General features: G+C 37.2%; 2 protein-coding genes across 3 annotated transcripts in view; both read left to right on the forward strand.

Moving 5' to 3' along the window:
• Nucleotides 1-20,755, forward strand: LOC112047962 (CLIP domain-containing serine protease HP8). 2 transcript variants are annotated; one of them, XM_024085283.2, is made up of 7 exons: nucleotides 1-107; nucleotides 1,422-1,564; nucleotides 11,100-11,289; nucleotides 17,020-17,125; nucleotides 18,216-18,403; nucleotides 19,534-19,635; nucleotides 20,065-20,755. In XM_024085283.2, the coding sequence occupies exons 1-7, from the start codon at nucleotides 44-46 to the stop codon at nucleotides 20,370-20,372; spliced, it is 1,101 nt and encodes a 366-aa protein (XP_023941051.1). In that variant the 5' UTR covers nucleotides 1-43; the 3' UTR covers nucleotides 20,373-20,755. The 2 variants fall into 2 exon arrangements, with proteins under 2 accessions (XP_023941051.1, XP_023941052.1); XM_024085284.2 differs by having other exon boundaries at nucleotides 19,534-19,620.
• The window catches only part of LOC112047987 (CLIP domain-containing serine protease HP8), a 10,124-nt gene continuing 2,666 nt past the window's right edge, over nucleotides 20,532-27,989 (forward strand). Inside the window, exons 1-5 of the mRNA XM_052888083.1 lie at nucleotides 20,532-20,661; nucleotides 23,838-23,977; nucleotides 25,653-25,842; nucleotides 26,049-26,154; nucleotides 26,893-27,077. Of these exons, the coding sequence (XP_052744043.1) occupies nucleotides 20,658-20,661; nucleotides 23,838-23,977; nucleotides 25,653-25,842; nucleotides 26,049-26,154; nucleotides 26,893-27,077 (625 nt within the window). The 5' untranslated portion in view covers nucleotides 20,532-20,657. The remainder of the gene's footprint in view (nucleotides 20,662-23,837; nucleotides 23,978-25,652; nucleotides 25,843-26,048; nucleotides 26,155-26,892; nucleotides 27,078-27,989) is intronic.

A 27,989-nucleotide genomic window follows, 5' to 3' on the forward strand; every position in this document is an offset into this window, starting at 1 on the left:
GCTGGTTTTACAATAGTACCGTGTTAATTTTATATGCTGAACCATGGATATTTTGTGCAAAAAAGTGTTCACTTTATTTGTGTGTGCTGTGGCATTAACTTACGCTCGTAAGTTAAAATTGTAGTTGGTTAATTTATGATATTATTTTGTTCGTCTTCATTTATTCGTTCCATTAGGTACTGATAAGTTCAAAGTAATACATCCTCCCTTATTTTATGCCCATGGGGGTTAAATTTATCCTATTTAAGTGAACGTCTTCATCATAGCACAGTAGCTCCAATCTTTTATTTCGGTTCAATCAGTCAAAAATCTAAGAAGATTTATACAAACTTTCATCCCCTATTTATCCCCTTAGAGGAAGAATTTATCAAAATCCTTTCATAGGGGATGCCTACGTCATAGTATCTTTATGCATGCAAAGTCTAAGCCCGATTGGTTTAAAATTGACAAAGTTTCATACAAACATCCCCTATTTTATCCCCTGGGGGTAGAATTAAATAAAATTCTTTCTTAGCGGATGCCTATGTCTTAACATCTACCTGCATGCCAAATTTCGGTTTGATTCGTCCAGTGGTTTGGGCTGTGTGTTAATAGATTACTAAGTCAGTCATTCACCTTTGAGTTATATATATATCGGGGCATCGACTATATACTACTTCTGATAACGGAGACGCCGTAGCCTCAGGGCGGGTTCTAAGCTTTATGTGTCAAGGATGGCAGATACACAAAGTAACACTATCAATCATCACCGAATCGATCACTTAACTTACAACTACATTTCTACCCTCTATATTGATCAATACAGCGCTGATACCATCACATATAAACCAGGGTTATCTATGATAGAGCAAGGAGTCAGCCACCAGCTGATGTCAGACTTGTAACTGATCCAGTTGGGTTAAAGACTTCTTTTACAGTATACAAACACTCCCCATTCTCAGCTGGTGTTGGCTTCTAGCTAATTAATTAACAATGCAATGGCCTTACTTCTATTAACTCACCCACTGAAGTTCGGAAACACTATCACTATTTTAACACTGCACCATTACTATTTAACAAATGGAAGACGAGTATCTATTCCAAGAACTTGATTACACTGAACTACTCAACCAACAGGCTACAGAGTGGCAGAGCGCCTTCACTCTGTAAAGCGCACCGCCTACGCCCCATTTTAAAGCAATATCGTTATCGTTTCCTATTGGTCGAGCGCCGCCACGACCAGCATGGTGGAAACCTTTTACAGTCTTATTTATTTAAACAGTAAATAATTAAATCCCAATTACATGAAACCTGATTCTAATATTATCGCAATAATTAACGTAGATTTTGCTATCCGTTCAAATAACTCACTCGGCGACATATATTTAGATATTGTTTAAATTTTCATGATATGAGTCATTACCCTCTTCGTCTTGTTCCAGAACAATGCAGCAACAACGTGACGTGCCTGCACCTGGATCAGTGTCCCGGCTTGTTCACAGAACTGCAACAACATCCAATTAACAACACTCTATTTAATTTGACCATACAATTGCACTGTGGGTGGAATGGAACGACGCCGAAGGTAAACTAGAACATTATATTATATTGATACTGGCGGACGAGAGCCGTGATAGCCCATATTACATCTGCCTCCGCCACCTGCATTTTAAGAAATTAAATATCACGTGTCTCAAACGGTGAAGGAAAAACATCGTGAGGAAACCTGCATACCTGAGAATTAATTCTCCATGTGTGTGAAGTCTGTCAATTTACGCATTGGGCTAGTGTGGTGACTATTGGCATAACCCCTCTCATTCTGATAGGAGGCTCGAGCTCAGCAGTGAGCCGAAAATGGGTTGATAACGATTGGCGGACAGCCCCGACTTCGTCCGCGTGGAATTCGTTGTAACCTTTAACCCCTACTTCACCCCCTTCTATTTATATTTTCGCTTAAGTTGTGTATAATAAATATTTCACTAATTAGTTTACAATACTAAAACTCAAAAAATTAACGATTAAACCATTGATCAACACCATTATTATTGTAATCAACACTACAAGGGTTGACATTGCAGTACTTAACTGCATTTGTATTAAAAAAAATGGTTGTACCTAATTCTTATTGAATGTAAAATTAGTTTTTCGATGTATTAATAAGAATTATAAATGTAAAATAACATAAAATTACAAACAACAAATATAACATTATAATTATAGTAGTTCCCTGGGATTTGCCTGACGCGCTCCGCACGTCTCGATATAGATAAAGGTTATTAGGATCATTATTATTATAAGGATAAGTGGACATATAAATAACTGTATACGCATTCAATAATTTTATTACATTTTATTCATTGTAGCCTAATTTTAACACTTATAGTAGTAACCAAGAATAGTTGGGAACAAACCAACACAGTAGTTGTATCATTATTATGTATATACACTCGTATTTTACAAGGTTTGGCATTCCAATAATTGCAGTTGTTGCACTATAGGCATTCCAGTAATTGCAGTTGTTGCACTATAGGCATTCCAGTAATTGCAGTTGTTGTACTATAGGCATTCCAGTAATTGCAGTTGTTGCACTATAGGCATTCCAGTAATTGCAGTTGTTGCACTATAGGCATTCCAGTAATTGCAGTTGTTGTACTATAGGCATTCCAGTAATTGCAGTTGTTGCACTATAGGCATTCCAGTAATTGCAGTTGTTGTACTATAGGCATTCCAGTAATTGCAGTTGTTGCACTATAGGCATTCCAGTAATTGCAGTTGTTGTACTATAGGCATTCCAGTAATTGCAGTTGTTGCACTATAGGCATTCCAGTAATTGCAGTTGTTGTACTATAGGCATTCGAGTAATTGCAGTTGTTGCACTATAGGCATTCCAGTAATTGCAGTTGTTGCACTATAGGCATTCCAGTAATTGCAGTTGTTGCACTATAGGCATTCCAGTAATTGCAGTTGTTGCACTATAGGCATTCCAGTAATTGCAGTTGTTGCACTATAGGCATTCCAGTAATTGCAGTTGTTGTACTATAGGCATTCCAGTAATTGCAGTTGTTGCACTATAGGCATTCCAGTAATTGCAGTTGTTGTACTATAGGCATTCCAGTAATTGCAGTTGTTGCACTACAGGCATTCCAGTAATTGCAGTTGTTGCACTATAGGCATTCCAGTAATTGCAGTTGTTGCACTATAGGCATTCCAGTAATTGCAGTTGTTGCACTATAGGCATTCCAGTAATTGCAGTTGTTGTACTATAGGCATTCCAGTAATTGCAGTTGTTGCACTATAGGCATTCCAGTAATTGCAGTTGTTGTACTATAGGCATTCCAGTAATTGCAGTTGTTGTACTATAGGCATTCCAGTAATTGCAGTTGTTGCACTATAGGCATTCCAGTAATTGCAGTTGTTGCACTATAGGCATTCCAGTAATTGCAGTTGTTGCACTATAGGCATTCCAGTAATTGCAGTTGTTGCACTATAGGCATTCCAGTAATTGCAGTTGTTGTACTATAGATAAAGAAGCTTTTGTCGGTATCACAGAACACACGCTAGCTGACTCATTAATTCTGTGGTCGGGACTGTTCAGGAATAGTGCTCGGATCTGCTGAATCTGCCAATCTGAAATAAATTGAAATATCTAATAAGTAAGTAATAATAATTAATAACTTGAACCCTTACTCACGATAGTAAAAAGCGAAAAATAACTACGTACTTGCAAACTTCTGATCAGCTTGAAGGCGGTACCAAGTTAATGTTGTGTTAATTAAAGCCGTATCCGAAAGAAATGACTGAAAATCCAGTTAAAATCTTTATGATTTAAACGGCTTGAATTAATACATCACTAACTTGGTACCGCCTTCAAGCTGATCAGAAGTTTGCAAGTACTATGTTATTTTTCGCTTTTTAGTTTAGTAGAAACATTTTTGTGATTTTGAAGTCGGTTGTATTTTTTAATATATTTTTTTTGTGTTAAAAAGAATGACAAAGTTATGACGTGAAGAGGAGTTATATGAAGTTTAAAAAAAATATATACGCGTCAAAATGAGAACCTCCTCCCTTTTTTGAAGGTTAATAACCCTGTTATGTAGGCCCAATTTTTTTTTATTAATCTATACAGGAAAATCAACCCAAAGTTAAAAGTTTCATCGTGATCTCTTTTTTATGGGGCAAACAATGTGTGGAGAGTGGGCCATCTCTTTTAGTGACTGACACAAAATCAATACATGAATAAATTACCGGCATTTTATTTGCTCTGGGTCGTCCAAAAAGTATATATGGAGACCGAAAATCGGATATATATATGCCTTTTCGTAAAGACATTCAGGCCCAAATGGTACAGCAGACTGAAAAAAAAACAACCGTTACTTTAGTGACACGAAAAAAAGGTGGGCCGTTATTTTGCTATTCTTTGTGAAAAACCCATCGATGTCCTATTAAAAAATGGTTGCACAATCAGCGACCAAAAAATGCCCCCACTCAATGAGTGCCAAACACAACTTCTTGGCACTCAATTCTAGTTGTCGCACTTTTTAAATTCAACCTTAAACTCAATCCTTAAGGTTGAATTTGCTCTGAATTTGGGATTTTATTGAATATTGGACTATATTTAAAGGCCTTTAGGTATAATTTTCTATATTTCTAAAACTGTCAAAGCAAAATTGGCCAGTTTTTAAGTGAAATTTTCTACATCAATATATATTTATTTATATGTATATTTTTTATGTCCTATAAATTGTTTCTATTCTATTTTATAATTCCGATTGCGCCGCTATCGGTCAACATTTGTCCATTTGTCGATATATGTCGTAGGTCGCATGTTAGGCCTACTGTTGTCGTCAGAAAGAACGACAAACGGCTAATAAAATTAATTGCTAAAGAAATAATTACCCTCTCCACGACATGGCCACTGAACCTCTCAAACCAATTCTTGTATTCCGTTGGTTCGGTCAGATCGCCAAGAAACTGCAGACCACTGCCGATGAGTTTTCCACCAATCGTGAGTGCAAACCATGGCAGTTGGTTTTCGCAGAGCATCTCCTGTGTCATGTTGTAGTGGTAGTGGGTACCTAATTAATGAATTTAGTTTATTTTTTGTTTATAAATAATATAGTAGAAAAGTGGAACTAAGATTTTGATCGATAATTATACCCAGGTATTTAATACAGCTTGTTTGTTTAATACTGTAACGTGAACAATCGGTTACATTATTGCGTGTATAGATAAAGAATCAGGATGTGGTTGATTTTTGTTATGTATACTATATGTTATATATTTTATTTTATCTAAATTTAAAGTAAGTAAATTATTATCTAACCATTTGACCACATTTGCAAAACCTTTATTCGTGTCGTTATGAACTTCTTGCCAAGATTTGCCTTTGAACAACAAATGTAATACAAATGTAATAATCTTACCTGGTAGCAGGTTGATGTTACATAAATCGTTTTTGTAAATTAGAAATAATGTGGGGCCTAATACACTGCCTTGGGGAGCACCAAAATTATTGCTTTCAGTTTTTACTAATAAAATCACTGATTTTAACTTGCTGATGTCTATAGGACGTGTAGTATTTAATCTGTAGTGGCAACCCCCTTATTCTTATACAGAGGTTTTCATTGCTTCTCTTGACAAATAATATAACTACTTTATTTTTAATATATCTGAAGATCTAACTGTATACCAGTCAGAACAGATCAAAAGTCAGTTAATATAAAATGCTCCAAAAATGTACTTACCCATTCTAGGTGTGCAGTTTTGTTTAGTAAACAGAGTCTTTGACTTGATATCAGCTTCGGTACGTGGGATGAGCATGAGCTCTCCACTATGGTCCTGAACCCATACCCCATCATCTTGTAGCGATGAACCATTGCTAGCTTCTGGACCACAGCCGGCTTCCAGCGTTTCTGCAGATACGATTATATTATACACTAACGGATGCCCGCGACTTCGTCCGCGTGGAAATCAATGTAAATTTTCAAGCCACCACTTTAGGGGTTGTATTATAAAAATGTTTGAATCACATTATATTTCCATAACCCTTAATCACCCCCTTTTTATTTTATTTTCGCAATAAAAAGTATCCTTCCCCATATTATGGTCTCAAACCGAGCAAAAGTTTTATTTGAATTCATTCAGTAGTTTCAGCGTGATGCCCGAATAACAAAAAACATGGACAGACAGACAGACAGACAAAAAATCGAAAAAAAAATATTCTTAGCTTCAGTATTAAGATATTTTGAAATTTTTGTCCCCCGACAAAAATGTACCTGTTACAGTTTTATTATAAGTTCTAGATGGCGCTAGTAGTCCTTTTTGCCAAGGTGTTACAAATGGTATAAGTAAAATCTTAAATTGCGAAGTAATGTATAGAATTCGACCAGTTTTATTATAAGTATAGATATAGATTTTGAGATTCATCATTAGCCTTTTTTTGATGGCCTCTAAATGTTTGAGACTGACTTGGTCTGGCGGAGAGAGATTTGTAGTTCCACTCTACTGCAAGTTTGGTTATAAGATCGGCCACTGTATATTTGGCCCTTTTCGGTAGAATTTGTCTGATTTGATTTTTCTAAAACCACAATGATTTTGGATAATGATAATATCTTTACTTATTGGTGACCTTACCTTCAGAGACATAGTACTGTGTGATAGTCCAATAGTCTCTCTCGGGCTCGTTGTCTGTGGCTGCCGCCGTCCATTTGGTGAACCACTTGTCAAGGTCAATCACTGCAGCGTACAAATAGTCCTCAGAGAACTGGAAGGAGCAGTTATTTGAGACAGTATTATAACATGGGTCGATCCATAATTATCTGTGAGTCTGTCTGTACGTCCGTGCGTCTGCCTTTTCACGGCTAAACTAGGTAGGTACTAGGCTAAATTGGATGAAATTTGGTATAGAGATAAATAGAATCTTAAAGTAGAACGTGGGCTACTTTTTATTCCGACATTCTTATAATCGGATACAGGATTACTTAGATGGCTGTCTGAGCCATCTAAGTAATCCTGTATCGTTGGTTCTAATCAATAGACGATTACATGCCGATTAAAATATTTTATCCTTTGGAAGATCAACACATAATAGAAATATATGTTTTATGCAGTTATATTTATATGGGGCATTTTTGAAACAGTTACAGCATATTTAAATAATCTTTATGGACTGATTGCAAAAGAAATAACAACCTTGTCTTTTTTTACCCGACTATGTCAGAAGGAGGGTAATGTTTTTCGTGCGTATAATAATCATAAATCCCAAACGGCTGGACGGATTTTGACATATGAGGTGTCATTGAGTTGTTCAAAACTGTGATAGTGACATAGGCTATATAAATTTTCAAAATGGCGCCCATAAATGAAGCGAGGGGGGGGGGGTAAGTCTTTTTACCTTATCCCAACAAGATGGGTATCAAATTTTTCCCTGCCTGCAGCACCACAAAGAATTTAGTCAGCACTTTATATAGATATTGTGATACTTGTTTTTTTCTTTTCAGTCCGCTTTGTTTTTATAATAATACTAGCGGGGACGCCCGCGACTTCGTCCGCGTGGAAATCGATGTAAACTTTCAACCCCTATTTCACCACTTTAGAGGTTGAATTTTAAAAATTCTTGAATCACATTATATTTCGTATTTCTTTTATGATTTATGATCAAACTTTCAAATTCTTAAAATGAAGGACTTTTTATACAAAATTTCAACCCGTATTTCATCCCCTCCTATTTTTATTTCAGGGTCAAAAAGTACCTTATGTTTTGCTCCAAGGTCCCATTTACTATTATACCAAAATTCATCTTGATTAGTTCAGCCGTTTAAACGTGAAAAGGTAACGGACAGAGTTACTTCGCATTTATAATATTAGTAGTGATTTCTATACTAGATCTTACAGACAGCTGCAGTCCACCCATGAAACCAGTAGGTGTATACAGCGGACAGACGTTACGTCCAGGCGGGCAGTACATTTTCAGCTGCTGTAAGGGTCCAGGAGGTCGTTCAGTGTAGACCCAGCCCGCCGTCTCCGCCTCTTCGACTGTGCGCGGGACTTTGATAAAATATTCCGTAATACCTTCTAAAGGGCCATATGTAACTGAAAGCAATTCATAGTTTAAAGTCACTAATTGATTACCATGTGTCAACGACTTCCCTCGTGAAGATCACATGGCTCCACGGAAGACCAGCGCTGAGCTGGTGCATCCATCACTAGCGTAGCACATGCTGAGTGGAGACCATTTTGGTACCACACACATCATTTTTTTTTTATTCAATTTATCATTAGTTTAATATCTTTAAATTATTAGTTTACTATATTTTTAAAATTTCTTTCTTTTGTTTTAGGTATTTGTTATTATGTGTGTGTTAAAAAAATAATTTTCTTTCTTTCTTTCTTTCTTTCTTAAGATATTTATAGACTACAGGCCCTTGAACAAAAATTCCCCGTGAAATGAACCAAGGTAAATAACGCTTAGAAGGGTTACTTTATCAGAAAATAACTCTGAGCAGTATGCCGTCATTTCTGAGCGGCACAGGTGAGTACGCGAGAGAATGTAATTTCTCAGGTACAAATGATGAATTACGACTAATTATTAATGTACGACTTTGGTAAAGCCTTCTAAGCGTTATTCACGTTGGTTCATTTGACAGGTAATTTTTGTTCAAGAACCTGTAGTCTATTAGACATTTATATCGTGATCGTAATCGTGTAGAGAATAAAAAAAAACCTGGCAAATGCGTGTTGGGCCAAGCGCAGTAGTGTTCCGTAGATTAAGTGAGCAGTTTCATCCCATAAGTAATCCACAAAAGTACCAATAACATAATGTATACATTATGTTATTGGTATTTTGGGATAGGCGATAAAAAATTGGGCGAATGGGGTGATTTTGTAGGAACGTAACCAATCTATAGTATAAAATTATCATTGGGGCCCCGTATCAAAATTATTTGGGAGGCCCAATAGACGAGCGGCAAATTTCGAAAAATCTCTTTCGTTTTTCTACAGTTTTTTTGTTTTTTTCCGCACGACCAGATTGACTAATATTGTATTATATATACTATATTTTCATCTGCGATAAAAGATTTTTAATAGACTTTGAAATTTTATAATCTTATTTATTTTGCCAATATCCAGTCAAACTTTGCTTTTAATGTATAAATTAGTTAACATTGACCTTATTTACCCGAATTTATCATAAAAATCAATATATTCAAACCTAGTCATCATTCCTAATTATCGCTACTCCTTACCTCTCCAGCCATCCAGATCAAAACCTGAAACTGGGTAGAAAAAATATTTTAAATGTAAGTTCTTAAGTATATTATGTTTCTTATTATAAGCGGCTAAAGATTATGTTTGTCGGAGATAGCTTATAGCTTATCGGTTGCTTGCGTAACTGTTCTAGCCAATGCGGCGAACTTTTCAAGTTGAATAAGTCAAATGTAAGCTTGAGCTCGCTAGGTATACAATATTCAAACTACTTGCAAACAAAAAAAAATATTCAAATCTGTCCAGTCCAGTCTTCGAGTAATCGAGTAACATAGATACAAAAAAACAGACGCGAATTGAGAACCTTCTCTTTTTTTGAATCGGTTAAAACCAATGATAACTTACCGACCACGCCTACTCCCAGGAGTAATAATAAAAAGACTTTCATAATGCACTGTTGCCAATGTGTTAGATGAAAAATTAATTAACCTCTCATATTTATATGCGTATTCCATTCAGACAGATAATATTTGTACATATGTCGCTGTTTGAACAGCTGATTCCTATATTTTTCCGTTGTCTGTCTTAGCTATCACAAACTATTTTTAATCATCTTAAATTATCATCATTAACAACCCATTTTGGACTCCCTGTTGAGCACAAGTCTCCTCTAAGAATGAGAAGCTTAGTTAGGCTAATAGTCCACCACGCTGACGCTGGCCTAAGACAAATAAAATTAAGGAAATTCTGAGGTATGCAGGTTTTTTTCACCGTTTGAAGTACGTGATATATTTTTTTTTAAATGCACACAACCGATACGTAGTAGGTGCATGCCCGGACCGGATTCGAAGCCACTCTCTCCAAATCAAAGTTCCAAGAGTTCCTTGTGGACTACGGAACCCTAAAAAGTTAAGGATTTCTTATAAAAAATTTAAATATCACGTATTTTTTCTTTTGTTTATATAATCGATACTGAAGCCAAAAATATTTTTTTTTTATTTTTTTGTCCCTCTGTCTGTCTGTCTGTCTGTCCGTGATTTTCTTGGCCATGCATCACGCTGAAACTACTGAATTAATTCAAATGAAACTTGGCACGGTTTAAAATCTTAATACGGAAAAGGATAAAGGATACTTTTATTGCGAAAATAAAATAAGAAGGGGGTGAAATTGGGGTTGACAGTTTGTATGGAAGTCCTTCATTTCTAGAGTTCCAGTTTTAAAAATTTGTTCATGTGAATCAAAAATTTTTAATACTCAATTCCTAAGGTGGTGAAATAGGGCTTGAAAGTTTACATTGATTTTTACGCGGACGAAGTCGCGGGCGTCCGCTAGTTGAATTATAAAATGATGGAATATATCAGAGGTAATAACATCTGTGTTGGTTATTTCCATTTATGTGACTCAAATATAAACAGTTACATCATTGTATTATTTAAAAATGGGTGCAAATAATTAACCATTGCATAGATACTTCTAGGTGTACCATAAATATCTTAATAATTGAACCAGCTAACTGAATGCAACCATTATATATTTGCTTGAATATTTAACAGTTTAAATAAGGAATTTTATTTAATTAGTCTTATTTAGGTATGTTACCTAAGTAGTACCTATTAGCACAGTAGATATAATAAGCTATTAGGTTAATCTGAGAGACAATATTTGCATAATAAGTATTTCTTTATATCTAACTGGCGGATCCAGTTTTGGCGATTGGCTGCATTTTGAGTACACTCCGCCAAAGATGAGTGTGTAGCAGCCTTAACTAAATCCGTCCAGCGGGTTGGAGATCGATCGACCTCTAGATCTTTTGCCTTGGACTTGCCCTTGGGTCTTTTTGGCCCCTTGTATAACTACACCTCAATACTACTATAAAATTACACCTCAATATTATTTGATGTTACGTTACATTTCAGATTTGTTGTCCGCAAGAGTTTTTGTACAACAATGAAACGTCAATCCACGGTGGCGACGTCGGGGTCAGATCTCCCGCAGACCTCCTCCCGGACATCAGGACCTGCGGCATCACGGAAATCGGCGGTTTTTACGTCAGCCTCACCGAAATCGACGAGCACCCGTGGATAGCATTGCTCCAATACGAAAAACGTCAGTGCTTCTTTTTATTAAACCCTGTTTCTGTCAATCTGTCTGTGACTCCATAGCTCCCGAACGGACTAAGCGATTCCAATTTAGTTTTTTTTGCATTAAAGGTGACTTAAGGGCAAGTGTTCTTAGACATATTTGATGAAAATCGGTTGAACCGTTAAAAAGTTGTGTGGGTTGAAAGTGGAGAAGGACAACCGTATGTCTGCAAATATACTCGAGTGGGGTCTCAAATGAAAGCGCACTGAAAGAGAATATTGACGACTTGATCGAGAGTGTAATTAATAATTTCATGACATTCGGGGGTTTTCCAAAATTTTCAATTTTATTTAATTCTTTACAAGTTAAAGGGTTTTTCAGAATACAAGGGTACAGTGACAGTCGCCTGTATGACATTCATAATACGTACTATTATTGTGAATCACCGCAAACTTTCAAGAGTGAAACTATAACCCGCACCATCCTACATGTAACGAACTGTAGCCCTTGACTACAATCGCACCTGATGATGCAATCTAAGATGGCATCAGGATAACTTGTTAGGAGGAGGATGAAAATCCACACCCCTTTCGGTTCCTACACTAAATCGCTTGGCGGTACGTCTTTGCCAGCAGGATGGTATCAAGCCACGGCTGAAGCTTCCAGCCAGACCTGGACCAATTAAGAAAACCTCAATAGGCCCAGCCGGGGATCGAACCCAGGACCTTCGTCTTGTAAATCCACCACGCATACCACTGCACCAAGGAGAGGCCGTCTGAGGCTTCTTCGATCACGAATAACATATGACACAACTGACGGACAATATTGCTTCTGCCCGGTTAGTGCGTTGCGTTGCGTCGCCGCAGCGTCGACTTAACGTTGCGTCGCCACAGCGTCGACGTTACGTCCATTTCCATATACTTTAAACTAGCAGAAACTTGCGCGTAGTTCCCATTCCCGTGGGAATACGGGAATACGGCGAAACTATTAGGGTTTCTTGTGGACTACGGAACCCTAAAAACTAGGCATATTTGAAAAATTCTTTCACCAATAAGACTTACATTATCAGAAGAAAGAAAGAAAGAAAATAAGTTTATTCACTTTTTAGTGTCACAAACAGTACATCCTATCTTAGATATTATATGACTGTCTGTGACACCAAACAGAAAGGGTTTACAGCTCAGCATTAGCCGTTCATCGCAGGAAAGCAATGCGCAGCGCTGATTTTCAGCTGAGACCCGGGTGACGTCACAGTCAGTTATAATTATAAACTAAACATCTAATCAAAATACTTTAAATACATCCAAAATAAAAATTCATACAATAAGACACAAAATTAAAAAAAAAAAAAAAACCAAAAACAAAAAACCTTGATAAGAGCGTATAAATAAAATGATAATAACATAAAGATAAATGCCAACATACAATAATTAATATTACATATATATATACATATAATATATATAAATAGAAATATGAATACTTATACCAATTAATAGACTGTACCTAAATGTGTTATTTGCATCTAAAGTTCCCATTAAATAATTGATGCCTCCACTGCATAATCTTCTAACTCTTTTTGTCTATATAACATGAACTTCTTCAATTTCTGAGAGAAGCTAAATTTAGATTGAGAGTCGCGAATAGGTGGCGGAATGTTGTTCCAGCATCGAGTGGCGGCATATTTAAAACTGCCCCTAAAAGCCGCAGAACAATGTCGCGGGAACATAAGAGGCTTTTTTGCGCACCTATACTGTTCTTTACAATCGCATACCCTCACTAGCTTCTCAAAAAGATATGATGGCCTACAATCCTTGAAAAGACCAAATAATAAGGAAGCAAGATGTAGCTTTCTCCTGGAACACATCTTTAGCGAACCATGTTGGTTTAAAAATGGAGAAACATGTGTTCTAGGGGGAATTGAAAAACAGTAACGTGCACACGCATTTTGTACCCGCTGAATGAGCTTGCTCGTTCGGACTAATAACCGAGGCCCATAAACCACGTCAGCGTAATTTAACTTTGACAGTACGAGGCTTTCAACTAAATGACTACGAACTTCCTGACTAAGATACTGTCGTATTTTATATAACACCTTTAGCCTATAAAAGCAGTTACGTGCCACCACAGCTACATGCTTCTCGAACCTCAGCTCGGAGTCCATCAGTAAACCTAAATTTCGCGCTTCAAATACCCGCTCTAATTTCGTTTCCTTTAAAATGACGTTAGCAGATTCAAAATTAATCTTTTGTAATTGAGCTGGTGAACCAAATACTATAAGCTTAGACTTGCAGGGATTAAGTACCAACGAGTTTTTTTGTGTCCAATCCGCTATTCTCTGAAGGTCGCTATTAACTCTTTCAACTGCTAGTTGATACTCATGTGGTTCGAAAGAACAGTATACCTGCAAATCATCAGCATATAGGTGAAATTGACAATTTTTAATGTTATTGGTGATATCTGCTATGTACAAAATGAATAAAAGGGGACCTAAAATTGACCCCTGTGGAACACCTCTGTCAACTTTAGTGATGGAAGATACGCACTTCTTGCCATTGTCCTGCGTTATCTCAATAAACTGAGTTCTATTCGTTAAATAACTATCGAACCAATTTACTGTATTGATATCAAACCCGTAATACGATAGTTTGGAAAGTAACAGTGGAATATTTATACAATCAAATGCCCGAGAAAAATCTAACAATACCAGCATTGTACACTTTCTTTTGTCTTGGGCTGTCAGTATGTTGTCCGTAACATCCAAAAGCGCAGATACTGTGCTCCTACCAGCTCTGAAACCTGATTGCAATTCCGGTAATAAGTTGTTACTTTCAAGATATTCCGAGAGTTGCAGGTATATGACTTTTTCTAATATTTTGGATGCACAGGGCAATATACTAATCGGGCGCAAGTCTTTAACAGTAGCAGGATTAATAGATTTGGGAATTGGACGCACCACTGCTACTTTCCAAGCATCTGGAAAGATCGAATTATCAATTGAGGCATTAATGATTGATGAGATAACTCCAAGACTCTGTGGAAGTGTCATAACCAACATATCCAATGTAATCTCATCGGTCCCTTCTGCATTTGAATGTAGATTCTTAATAATTTTGTAAATCTCATTTTCAGAAGTAGCACGAAGCGAAAATGTGCTAGATGTTGCCCTGCTAAATTCATAAAATGTAAGCTGAGAAATAGCTACATTATTGTCACCTGGTACATCCATAAAGTGGTTACTAATTTCATTTGGGTTACACAAATGAACAGGCAAATTTGTATCTTTCCTAGGAAGGACAGTACTCTTAAGGTTACCCCACAAAACTTTTGGATACTTAATTTTATTATTTATATCGTGCGAAAAATACGCACGTTTTTCACTATCTATAGCCTCGGTTACTAGCGCTTTATACTGTAAATAATTTACTTTGTTCTGTTCAGTTTTCGCGTTTCGCCATTTGATGTGAGCATCATCCCTCAACTTTATCATGTGTTTCACAGTGCTTGTAATCCAAGGATCATGACGATCCTTTGTTAACCTTGTTTTTTTAGGCGCGTGAACATCGAAAAGTATTTTGAGATAATTGTTAAGAGACGAAACCATGAAGTTGACATCATTTAAAGAAGACAGTAGGGACCAAGGTATCATATGTAAATGGGTTTTAAATAAATCTAGTGAAATATTTTGAAGTGATCTACAAGTCAACATTTTCGGCGGGATTTTCTTCTTTTTTAGATTTAAAATACAATGAAGAAAAGCATGACGACTAAGTGAAGGTATATAAGAGACGCCGACGTTGAGTATTGGTGTATCGGTACAAATTAAATCAATAAGACTTTCACTATTATCAGTAAAGTGTGTTGGGGACTCAATTACCTGATTAAGCTGCAGGATATTAAGAAATGTTACTAGTTTTTTAGTCTTGAAGTCATCTTGTCTCATTAAATTTATATTAAAATCACCTAATATAACAGAGTAGTCATGATTCGATAGAGATTGCACGCTCTGAGTGATTACGTCTAGGAACACATCCGTGTCAAACCATGGCGGCCTATAAGCTGTACCTATCGCAATTTTAGACGAATTGACATTTACAGTAATCCACATCTGCTCAACAGAATCGTGATGAGGCACATGACATGTACGCGCAGCTATACCCCGCTTGATGTAGAAGGCAACGCCGCCCCCCCTGCCCCTGCACACGGTGTCCGGGCGAGGAACGTGTCGCAGCCGATACCCCGGCACAGAGGGCGCACGCCCCTCCTCCCCCGCGCGCAACCACGTCTCATTGACAGCCATTATGTCTACTTGGAAACGATCCATGGCGACAATGAACTCCTCATGCCGTGTTCCAAGAGATCCAGCATTAAGGAAACCAATTTTTAAATATTTGTTCACCGCGCCTTATAAATAAGTACATATACAAATAAATGGGATATTCCATCAATGACTAAAATGCTTTGCTCAGTAATCATAAAAATAATAATTGATTGATTGATTTGAATATAAATAAAATACAGATATACCTACCACATAATGAAGAATAATATGTTTACTAGTATTTTCTATATAAACTATATTGAAATATATATAATAGTATGAAATAATATTAATTAATATTAGAAAAACATAAACAAAACGTTGGCCTCTAAATAAGCTAATAATAATAAAATATAACGCCTCATAATAACAAAGTGAATTATTTATACAAGTTTATAAGCTGATTCTTATTTAACAAACTTATTAAAATACAAATATTTGATGATATACAGTATGAAAATATTATACCTAGTTTAATTGCATTATTTTTACAGCATTTACAATAACACAATCTAAAAGTAACAACAGTATTACAAAAATAAAAAATATAAGCATAGTCGTACGAATACAAAAAACACGTAAATGCAAAATACAAAAATTGTTGGCAGGCAAATAATAACAAATAAGTGTGTACACATAGCCTATTCACAATAAACAAAATCAAGGTTGAGCAAAAAATCTATTTATGTCGTTATCTGACCGCACACGATGAACAGGCCCAGAATCAGTCTTACGTATATAAATGCGACCTTCCTTTGTCCATATATACTGCCATTTTTTAATACGTCCCTGGTCGCGAGCCTTGTGGAACAGTAGTCTATTTGTCCGCGTCAAGTGTTCATTTACATAGAAGCGTCGCGGCTCAGCACCCGACACTACCCCCGATGAGTCAGCGCCGCGGCGGACTCGCGCCGCTCGCAGCAAGTGGTCACGCACCGCGCGCCGAGCGAGACGCACGACCACGGGCCGTGGCCGTTGCAGCACCGCGCCGTCCGCGCCCTCCTCCGCCGCGCGCCGCGGACCCGAGCGCTGAGCCGAGACTATGTCGCGGTCATCTATTTCCACTCCCAGTTTTCTGGACAAGAGACTTGTGATATTTAATAAATTTTCTCCTGAACGCTCCTGTAAGCCGGAAATCACAACATCATTCAACAGCAGCTCCTGATCTCTATCGTTTAGCTGATCTTGAAGCTTAGCTATAACATCAGTAAGATCACTCCTCCCTGATTCTGGTCCACGAGACTCCGACTGTTCCTCAAGCTTTGACAACCATCAGGGAGTAGCACAGTTAATGAGAACTTGTCGGGTGAAACCACGAGGTTCTGCTAGTGTTATAAGTACCTAGGTACCTAATCATTTAATTCTCGCGTCATATTAAGCTGAGGATGGTGATGATGATGATGATGATGATGATGATGATGACTGTATTCCAGTGGTGGGGAGCGGCTTCCACTGCGGCGGAGTGCTGATCTCGTCCAGATACGTGCTGACCGCGGCCCATTGCGTCAAGGGGTCAGACCTTCCGGAGTCTTGGAAACTGTAAGATACATTTTTATACAATTTAAGATTACAAACGTTGATTAACTATTGTATGGATTTTTAACCAACTTCAAAAAAAGACGGAGGTTCTCTTAAAGTGCTCTCCAAGTCGTGAATGCTTTGTACTTTCATGCTCTGGAATGACAATTTATTCACACAGTTACCGTATGAATAGTCACTTCGTTGCTCATGGTCCGTCGCAATACAGGCAAGCCAGCGGTAACTACAAAGCCTCTCGGCGACCTTGTTCAGACAGACAGGGAGGTCCTGGATTCGATTCTCAGCTCAGTCAGTTTAGGATTTTATATTTTCTACATTGGCTCAGGTCTGGTATGGTCGGTTGAATGATAGAATCGGCGGTGGTTAATTACCACGCTACCGTTAAAGATGTACCACTCAGAGATTTAGTGTTCTAGTACGATGCTGCGTAGAAACCATCCGAGGTGTGGCTCTAGGATAAGCTTTTACATCTTCCAAGTTAGACTGCTTCCATCTAAGACTGCATTGTCACTTAACATCAGGTGAGATCATAGTCAAGAGCTTACATATCATTGAATTATGAAAAAAATTAAAAGCAAAAAAAACTTTTTCAAAAAAGTGAAAACTTTTAAAGAAAAAAGTGTTTTCTTCTTTTTAGAGTGTTTAATAAATAAGTTTTTTGCTTTAAATTTATTTTCTATTTTTTAGTTATCGCTGGCTAGGTGTCTGATTCCGTTCATATTTTAAAGTGACTCTTAATAAACCCTTTCATTTCATACCCATATTGTAGTAATGCTTTAAAAATAACTGTTCCGCCAATCCACCGGGTGGTCCGCCATATTGGATTTAAAATGACGTCATATAAAATGTCGTGCATTGTCATCCTCATGACGTCATATATCATGCCCGTGCATCGTGATCAACTTAACGTGTATACAATATTTTAGCTCAATCGGTTGAAGATATCTACTTCAAAATTGAGTTCAAAAAACCACCGACACCAAAGAATACATACATACATTGCAAGTTAAATAAAAGCTTTTAAAACAGGCGTGAGTGATATTAGTGTTGTATCAACAACGAAACAGTTATATCTAGTGTTGTATTTCAGTTCGCATGTCCGGCTCGGTGAATGGAACACAACCAGTGACATCGACTGCGCGTGGGGCGACGACTGCGCGCCGCGCCCGCTCGACGTGCCGGTGGAGGAGATCATAGCGCACGAACAGTACGTGCCTACTGACGACCACCAAAACGACATCGCGCTGCTGAGGCTGGCCTACGACGTGCCTTTCAATGGTTTGTACATTGTTATAAGCCACGAGAAAGGCAAACCTAATAATCCGGTTACCGGAAAAATAATGTCGCCGGTCTAATTAATTGCCGGAATTATAAAAATATACATTTTATCCAGAAACCGTATGAATAAAATAAATTTATAACACATCTGCTCGTAAAGTATCGCTTATTTCACCAATTTCAATATCGTTATGTATCTCGTTACGCACTTGTGCCGTTATGTACAGTAAAATGCACCTTTTCCGTAATGTAATATAAAACCTTTATCATCAGGGTAGTGTAGGGTAGGGGTAGGGTAGAAGTGCAAATAAATAAATTAATAAGTCAAAGCGAAGCTTGACCGGGTCTGCTAGTATTATACTATATTAGGACTTCGTATTTTGACGCACTTTTTTCATTTACGGAATTTCTATTCACTATATCTATTTTTACACTAATGTTTTGTATATACACTAGATAGGTTCTAAAACGAGCTAACGATTGAAACCTAAACGAAATCTGTACCTTCTCTGAGTCAAAAGATATACTAACTGGAAATTTCGAAAACCGACAAAATGACCCAAATTAGCAGAGCTTCCCGCTCCGCACATGACTTATCATCTTTAGTTTAAACTTAACGTATAAAACTTTTTGATTCTTCAGCTATCCAATGGTGTAATTATATTTTGGATAGATATGATACCCGTTTTCCTTCACCGATTGAGACACGTGATATTTAATTTCTTAAAATGCACACAACTGAAAAGTTGGAGGTGCATGCCCCGGACCGGATTCGAACCCACACCCTCCAGAATCGGAAGCAGAGGTCACATCCACTGGGCTATCAAGCTTTGGTGAAGGAAAACATCGTGAGGAAACCTGCATGTGAGAGAATTATCTCAATTCTCTGCGTGTATGAAGTCTGCCAATCCGCATTGGGCCAGCGTGGTGGACTATTGGCCTAGCCCCTCTCATTCTGAGAGAAGACTCGTGCTCAGCAGTGAGCCGAATATGGGTTGATGACGATGATGATACTCGTAGTTACGTAGCAAACTGTATCACCCGTATATTAGTTTTTTTTGGATTGACACCGCACTACGGAAGCAATTTTAAAGACGAATTCACGTCAAAAAAATCATATCTGTTCGCAGATTTTGTGAAGCCGATATGTCTTCCTTTAGCCGCATCTCTGAGACGGCGGACATTCGAGGGCACAGACATGGAGGTGGCGGGATGGGGTAAGACGGTAACAAGTAAGTGAGACCGAACCTGGCTCTTAGCCATTTACACTAACCAGCAGCTAAAAAGTCATGGTAAAAATCTCTCGCATAATTTTTAAACAAAAATGTACCCAATAAATTAAAAAGTAATAACGTCGTGCTACGTTTTGATCAGTATAAAGATGTTGCCAAGCTAGTGGTGAATTTTTAAAGCCGTTTAATTTAATTAGCCGTTTAATCCGGTAGGAAATAACCACACTAAAGACTATTTGTAAAAACTGAATCTGGATGATGATGATGATAATGATGATGATGATGATGATGATGATGATGATAATGATGAGACGACGACTTGAACTATCTGACTTAAACAAATTAATCATAGGCTTGGCATTGCCTTTTAACCTACTCTTTTTAGGAAGTCGTTTAAAAATGTTAACGACTACAATTTAATGTTTACAGAGTCATCGTCAGACATGAAATTGAAGGACGTGGTGTCAGGCGTCAGTATAAGCGATTGTCAGGCAGTGTACCGGAGGGCCGGACGTAACATATCAGAGAACCAGATGTGTGCGTGGGGCCCGATGAGACAAAGTTCCTGCACGGGAGACTCTGGGGGGTCTCTGATGGGGCGGGACGATTTCATGAACTGGATGGCCATCGGCGTGTTCTCTTACGGACCCACGCCTTGTGCGACCCCTGGGTGGCCCGGGGTGTATACTAGGGTCACTGCTTACGTGGACTGGATACTTTCTAAGCTGAGGCCTTAATTTTGAACTATATGTTAGCTATCGGCTAGCAATTGTTAATAGTAGTTATGTATTTCAATAGCAATAAGCAATTAATGTTTACCTATTTTAATTAAATGAATGTAATGAGCATCATTGAACAATGACTTCCGCCAATGTGGCGACTGAATGTAATGAACACGGTTGAACAATAACTTCCACCAATATGGCGGCAGACGCCATATTGGCAGTTACACAGAGTCTGGCTATAAAAGTATGGCGGCATTCTTTGTTCAACTGTCTTAGCGAGAACAACTATCAAGTTATATGGGTATGTATTGCAATATTGTTACAACTTAATAATCGATTTATTAAATTTATATTATAGTATGTAAAGAAATAAAGAAATTATAGTGTGTATATTACTTATAGTGTGTATATATAATAATAAAATAAATTAAATAATTATATAATAATTAATTTGATTATGACAATAAATTTGTTAGATTCATATTTTATGAATATCAATAACAAGGCAATATATTATGTTTTACACGAAATTATAAAGACTACTATTGTCGAAATATATTAATTATTCATCATCATCATCATCATCATCGTCATCATCATATCAGCCGATGGACGTCCACTGCAGGACATAGGCCTTTTGTAGGGACTTCCAAACAATATTTATATTACCGTCTAATGACCATTATGGCCCAACATTATCGACGTTGGACAAACGTGTTGGGTCTAAGCTTTAAAACTATCTCTTCCCAGTCCCAGTGGTATATCTATAAGTTGTCTAAGGTCAGTACCTCGAAGACAGGCATAATTTATTTATATCAGTATCAATGACAAAAGTTCGTCATTTCTAAAATGATATTACTTTATATTATATATTTATTATTTATCAACTCAACTTTATTCAGGGCTCACAACAGTTTTGGGCTGAAAATGAAGAAACCATCAGAACTCTACAAACACCTTAGAGTTACAAAAACGCATGTCCTGGCAAAGTCTCAGGACGAATTAGTAGCGTCACTCCCAAAAGGTGACTGTGCCACTGAATTGAAATCAAGGCTTCAACTCCATAAACAATTTATGGCAGGTGCACAGACTAATAGAGCTGGGTTGGGTGCAAGTAAGAATAAAGGAGACCGAGACATAGTAAAAACCCTTTTTTACAAGAAGATGAAAATGATATTTTTGTAGCTATCATTATCACGCGCACGCGATGAGTTTAGAAATTCAAAATGATCCTTAGGTAAGTTCTGCATCCCAGTTGCACTAAAGTGGCGCGCCTTGCTATATGACTGGTCTCCTGCCTTATTAAAATTATATCTTAATGCCTTTCAAATGACTCTCCCAGATTAGAGCAACTTAGTACGATGGGAGAAAGCAATAGAAACAGCAAGGCACTTGTTGGTTGGATGCAAGGTGCTTCTGGATAGGAATCTTTACACTCACGTCGTCATGATAGAGTACTCCAAATTATACATGAAGCTATAAGCCTTTCAGTAGCTAGAGTTCAAAAAGGATTTGTAGTCAACAAATAAAAGGCAAATTAACTTCGTTAACTTCGTTCGGCTTCAATAACAAAATCATCTGGTAAGCCTTACTCAATCCTAGGTTCTGCACCTGATTGGACTTTATTAATGGATACGTATGAGAAACAATGAAACATTATAAAATCCCAGAGGATGTCGCTGTTTCGAGATCTAGACCAAACATTTTCCTTTTGTCCAAACAAACAAAGCGAATAGTACTTGTAGAGCTTACTGTGCCGTGGGAGAGTAATATTCCGAAGGACCACAGTATAAAAGTGAATAAATATTATGACCTAACAAATGAACTAACTAAAAATGGCTATGTAGTTAGTCTGTACGCCGTAGAAGTAGGTGCGAGAGGATTACTAGAAAAATCTCTCTATGACTTGCTTAAAGACCTTAGCCTCTCTAGAAGTGCAGCTAGTTCTATATTAGAGCGAGTATCCAAAGCTGCTCTAATAGGATCTTATAAAATTTGGCTAGGCAGGGAGAACAACACGAGCAGAGAACGGGGAGTGTTGATCAATCGTCAAGGAATTCCTTAACCCTACATCCTGTAGTCACAAGTTCAGGACTCTGCGCGGAGATTTTCTCTTTACCACGCGATGGACCTGGCACCCGCACGGTGAATCCATGGAATGCTAAGATATTCGTCTCTCACTAATTTCAATTACACCACGGGTTTTTATCGCATGAAGTGTAATTTCGTGGAAAATACGTAAAGTAGGTACTTATTATTTATGTCACTTATTCATAATAAGTGTCTCGGGTCAATCGGGTTTTTAATTATTTAATGTATTATGTATACACGAGGACGTAAGTCCAGGACTCTACTTGGAGTTTTTCTCTCTATCACGCGATGGACCCGGCACCCGCTCGGCGAATCCATGGAATGTTAAGATATTCGTCTCAATTGAATAACATAACGTATGATCGACACCTAAATAAATCATCGTCGGAAAGAAAATCCTCAAGTTTCTTCTTCTTCTTCTTCTAAGAGTTAGACGACTGTTAATTGACAAATTATTTCCGATGTCTTTTCCGCCTTAATAAAAATGGACGTAAAAGTTGAAATAATTGTCTTAAAAAAATGATTCTTCTTGAAGCCTGCTTTATCAGTACGCGGTATCAGTAGGTAATTAACGCGGTTTTGAAGATGATGACTGTACTACAACCACGTCCCCAACCCGTTTGTGTTTGTTTGGTGATAACCTTTAATCTATAAAATGATCAGTAATAAGTTGGTTTTACAATAGTACTGTGTGAATTTTATATGTAGAATCATGGATATATTGTGCACAAAAGTGTTAATTTTATTTGTGTGTGCTGTGGTATTAACAAATGCTCGTAAGTTGAAATTGTAGTTTATGGAACACTAGATTTCAGCGTGTATTTCAGTTTTTTCCCGCGGGAACCATGGATTTTTCGGGATGAAAAGTAGCTTATGTGTATCCAGAGTAAAATCTATTCCCATTCTAAATTTCAGCAAGATGGCTTAAGTAGTTGCGACTCTAAAGAGTAACAAACATTCATACAATATTTTGCGTTTATAATATTAGTAGGAAGTAGGATTCTGCAGCCCAAACTTTAAAACTTTTTGGCGGAGTTTAAAACCATTCTTCATTATTGTCATAATACCCACAAAACTTCAGTTTTAAGACTCTCCTAGGCTTGTGTTTATGATGATGAAATGCTAATTTGATTTTTTTGTGGTCCGATAGAAATACCCGCTTTTGACTCAAGTAAAGACGTTAAAAGTTAAACAATATTAATATTGTTAAAAAATATATTCTTCAAATTATGTTGTTTATTTTACTACCCGCAAATGATTGTTCTTTTTTTTCTTTCCTCTTTTTGTTTGTTATTTAATTTTGTAAATATATGCACAGTTAAACCAACTATGGTTTGTGTTGCATGCATGGTTTGGCTTAATTTTAATATGTTCGTCTTGTTCCAGAACAATGCAGCAACAACGCGACGTGTCTTCACCTGGATCAGTGTTCCGGCTTGTACACAGAACTGCAACAGCATCCCGACAACACTTTACGTAATTTGACCATACAATTGCACTGCGGATGGAATGGATCGATGCCGATGGTATGCTAGAACATTTAGGTTTTTACCAATGAAATTGCCGTTCTGCTGGCCATACTGGCCATTTCAAATCAAAATAATTTTTGTGTTGCTAACAATTCTAATTTAAAATTATTTTTATTTTAAAAACATGTAATTCTTTTTCCAAAAGTAGTCATTTGTTTATTGATAAATGTTACATTTTCATCGCATTTCAATATTTTTCGTCATTATGGATACGTTAAAAATTCGAGTAATTATGGAATATGAGTAATAGATACAAATCCGGTACTATTTCAGCAGAAGTAGATCTTATTACTAACATCAAATTGCAGATTGCTATAAAACAAATAGCTGTAGTTATATTTATTGACCTTAATTGAGCATTTGATTCAGTTAGCCATAATTTGCTTTAAAAGAAACTAAATAGTATTGGTATTACTGGTAAAGCCTTCAAAATTTTGAAATCATATCTCTCAAACCGTTCTCAGATAGTGAAAATTGTAGTAGTCCAGCGTCCAAAAACTATTAAAAGGTTCTATTTTTGGGCCTTTGCTTTTCTTAATTTATATTAACAATATTCATGAAATTGGTCTAAAAGGGGATGTATCTTTATGATGATACTGTCCTAAGTTACTTTGGTAGGTCTGTTAATTCTGTAATGAGAGAACCTCAAAGTGATTTAAATAAGCTTAACGTATGGTTTCAATGTAACTTACTTACTAATAACACTGCTAAAACAAATTACATCTTATTTATTCCAAAAAATAAGAAAAATTGGCACTTTTGAACCACTCATTATTAAGATTATAGTCAAATCAAACAGTCAAAAATATCTGAAAATTTTAAAAGACGTTAGTTTATAATCTCACTCGTGATAATATAATCTGCCGTCATATTGTGAACTGAAAATACTGAATACAATCTAACGTGTTATTTTTCGGTATTTTATAATCTTTAAGAATTGAAACCGTTAAATTGCAATTTTAAAACTTCAAATGTTTGAACTTGCTCCTGATTGGTCGGCCTTACAGCAAACCGTTCTGTGCCCATAGGAATGAAACACATATGTCAGTCAAATAAAATACTTCAAGAATTGTGACATCACATATTTATTTATTATTTATTATACCTAAAGACTGACCTAAGGGCATCCGAATTATATCATAGAATAATCCGTAAATAGAATCATCATAGGTAGTATCGAGTACATAAAATATTATGTAAGTCTCTCATTGTTTGAAAAAAAAAATGAAATTGGAACGAAATGCAACGTTCTTGTCTGTGGAATGCGTAATTTGTATTATATATTGTGAGCTGCGTCTGCTTAAATAATTTTTACATTGACTACTGTACTGAATTATTTTATTTTCTCGCAATCGTAATGAAAAGTATAGTGTAACACGCAGGGCCAAACAAATCCGAGGATAGTATTGTTGTTTACATATTTATTAACCCCTTTGATATGTAAATGTTGTCATGACTAAACTTTGATATGTAAATGTTTAGTTCCAAATAAATAAAAATAAAAAAAAAAACCCATTATAAACTTTATTTATTTTTTTATTTAGCGGCCCTCGCCTTACGGCTGGTGCCCTAAGAATACCTCGTATATAATGAGCCTTTTAGCCCCTTGTATAACAATCTACTATAAAATTACACCTCAACATATATTATTTGATGTTACGTTACACTCCAGATTTGTTGTCCGCAAGAGTTTTTGTACAACAATAAAACGTCAATCCTCGGTGTCGACGTCGGGGTCAGATCTCCTGCAGACTTCCTCCCGGACCTCAGGACTTGCGGCATCATGGACATCAGCGGTTCATACTCAACCCTCACCCAGCTCGACGATCACCCGTGGATAGCATTGCTCAAATACGAAAAGTGTAAGTTGACCAATTTGAAAAATTCTTTCACCAATAGAAAGCTACATTGTCAGGGAGTAACACAGTTTTCACCGTTTTCCCACGAGAACTGGGAACGCGGTTGATAACACGAGGTTCTGCTATCATTATAAGTATCTAATCATTTTATTCTCGCGACATAATAAGTTGATGATGAAGTGATGATGATGATGATGACTGTATTCCAGTGGTGGGGAGCGGCTTCCACTGCGGTGGAGTGCTGATCTCGTCCAGATACGTGCTGACCGCGGCCCATTGCGTGAAGGGGTCAGACCTTCCGGAGTCTTGGAAACTGTAAGACACATTTTCATACAATACTAGCTGACCCAGCAAACGTTGTTAACATTTGTATGGATTTTTACTGACTTCAAAAAAGAAGGAGGTTTTTTTTGTGTTAGTTAACTCATAACTTCGTCATTTATTAACATTTTTTTTAAGTTTTCAAGTTATTTAAACAAATAGACGAAAATCTAAAATTTTTCAATACAAGGGCCATTTCTGAGGGGCGAGACGGAAAGGCAAAAAAAATTAAAACGGCATTGTGTTATATATTTATTCGTACAGTTGCTGTATGAATAGTCACTTCATTGGTCATGGTCCGTCGCAACACAGGCAAGAGCGGAAACGACAAAGCTTCTCGGCGACCTCTCTAACGCAGTTGACATTGTTTCTAACAGGGAGGTCCTGGATTCGATTTCCAGCTCAGTTTAGGATTTTTTAATTTCTAAATTTGCTCAGGTCTGTCATGGTTGGGTGATAGGATCGGCCATGGTTAGTTACCACGCTACCGGCAAAGACGTATCAATAAGAGATTTAGTGTTCCAGTACGATACCGCGTAGAAACCTTCAGAGGTGTGGCTAGAATAAACTTTTACCTCTTCCTAGTTAAAATGCTTCCATCTAAGACTGCATCGTCACTATATCAGGTGAGATAGTCAAGAGCTTACATGTCATTGAATTATGAAAAAAAGGCGAGAGTGATATTAGTGTTGTATCAACAATGAAGTTGTTATCTAAAGTGTTGTATTTCAGTTCTCATGTCCGGCTCGGTGAATGGCACACATCCTGGGACATCGACTGCATGCGGGGAAACTGCGCGCCGCGCCCGCTCGACCTGCCGGTGGAGGAGATCATAGCGCACGAACAGTACGTGCCTACCGACGACCACCAGAACGACATCGCGCTGCTGCGACTGGCCTACGACGTGCCTTTCAGTGGTTTGTACATCATCATCAGCTTGAGGACTCTACTGAAAGAATGTGAGCCACGAATAAGGCTAATGTCTAGTTATCTGGTAACCGGAAAAATAGATCAATGGTTTTTTCCGGTAACCGTATGAATAACATATTATAATGTCGCCCGTGTAAATAATTGCCGGACTAATAAACTTATTTTATCCAAAAACATGTATGAATAAAATAAATTTATTCGCCCGGTTACTGAATGAATAGTCACTTCGCACAAATCCATCCTTTGTCTTACATAATCAGTATCACTATTATGTATTTTTCGTCTTGCACGAAGAAATCACGACGAGAGACATGCTCATGTTATGAGGCACACTATCGGTGCATAGTGGCGAAAGTGTCTCATTCTGCAGAGACTGATTCTCCAATTTCACCATTATAGACCGAGATGGCTCTCGTCACGAAGTAGTTGACACATTATCAAAAATATCTTAGTGGATATTCCTAGTATAAAACACTGACATGTTTTATTACGTAGAGTCTTTTTGTAGAAGAACGAGTTTTACAAAAAGGCTGCAATATAATAATATACACAGTCTACAATGAAAATCTCAGTAATAGCCGAATAGTACGAGCCGAAGAGAGTATTTTTGCCGTTACTCGAGCGCGAGAGATTAACATAACGCTACCTTGCCTTTGCCTACCTACGAGTATATTGTCTTAACTGAGCCCTTAATATTGCAACGTAAAACAAACAAGGAAATAATGTTTCAAATAATCACAAAGGGCATCATGCCTCAATAGTCAATACTAGTGCCGGTTCTACAAGCCTGGGAAAGACAGTTAAAGCTCGAATCCTTTATAAATAAAGGTCATTCTCCATGGTTACTCCATTAATTTGGCTCTAGCTCCATATATGTCCAACCAACCCAGTTACTCATA

The sequence above is a fragment of the Bicyclus anynana genome, chromosome 21 (genome assembly GCF_947172395.1).
Source record: "Bicyclus anynana chromosome 21, ilBicAnyn1.1, whole genome shotgun sequence".
Classification (NCBI taxonomy): Eukaryota; Metazoa; Arthropoda; class Insecta; order Lepidoptera; family Nymphalidae; genus Bicyclus; species Bicyclus anynana.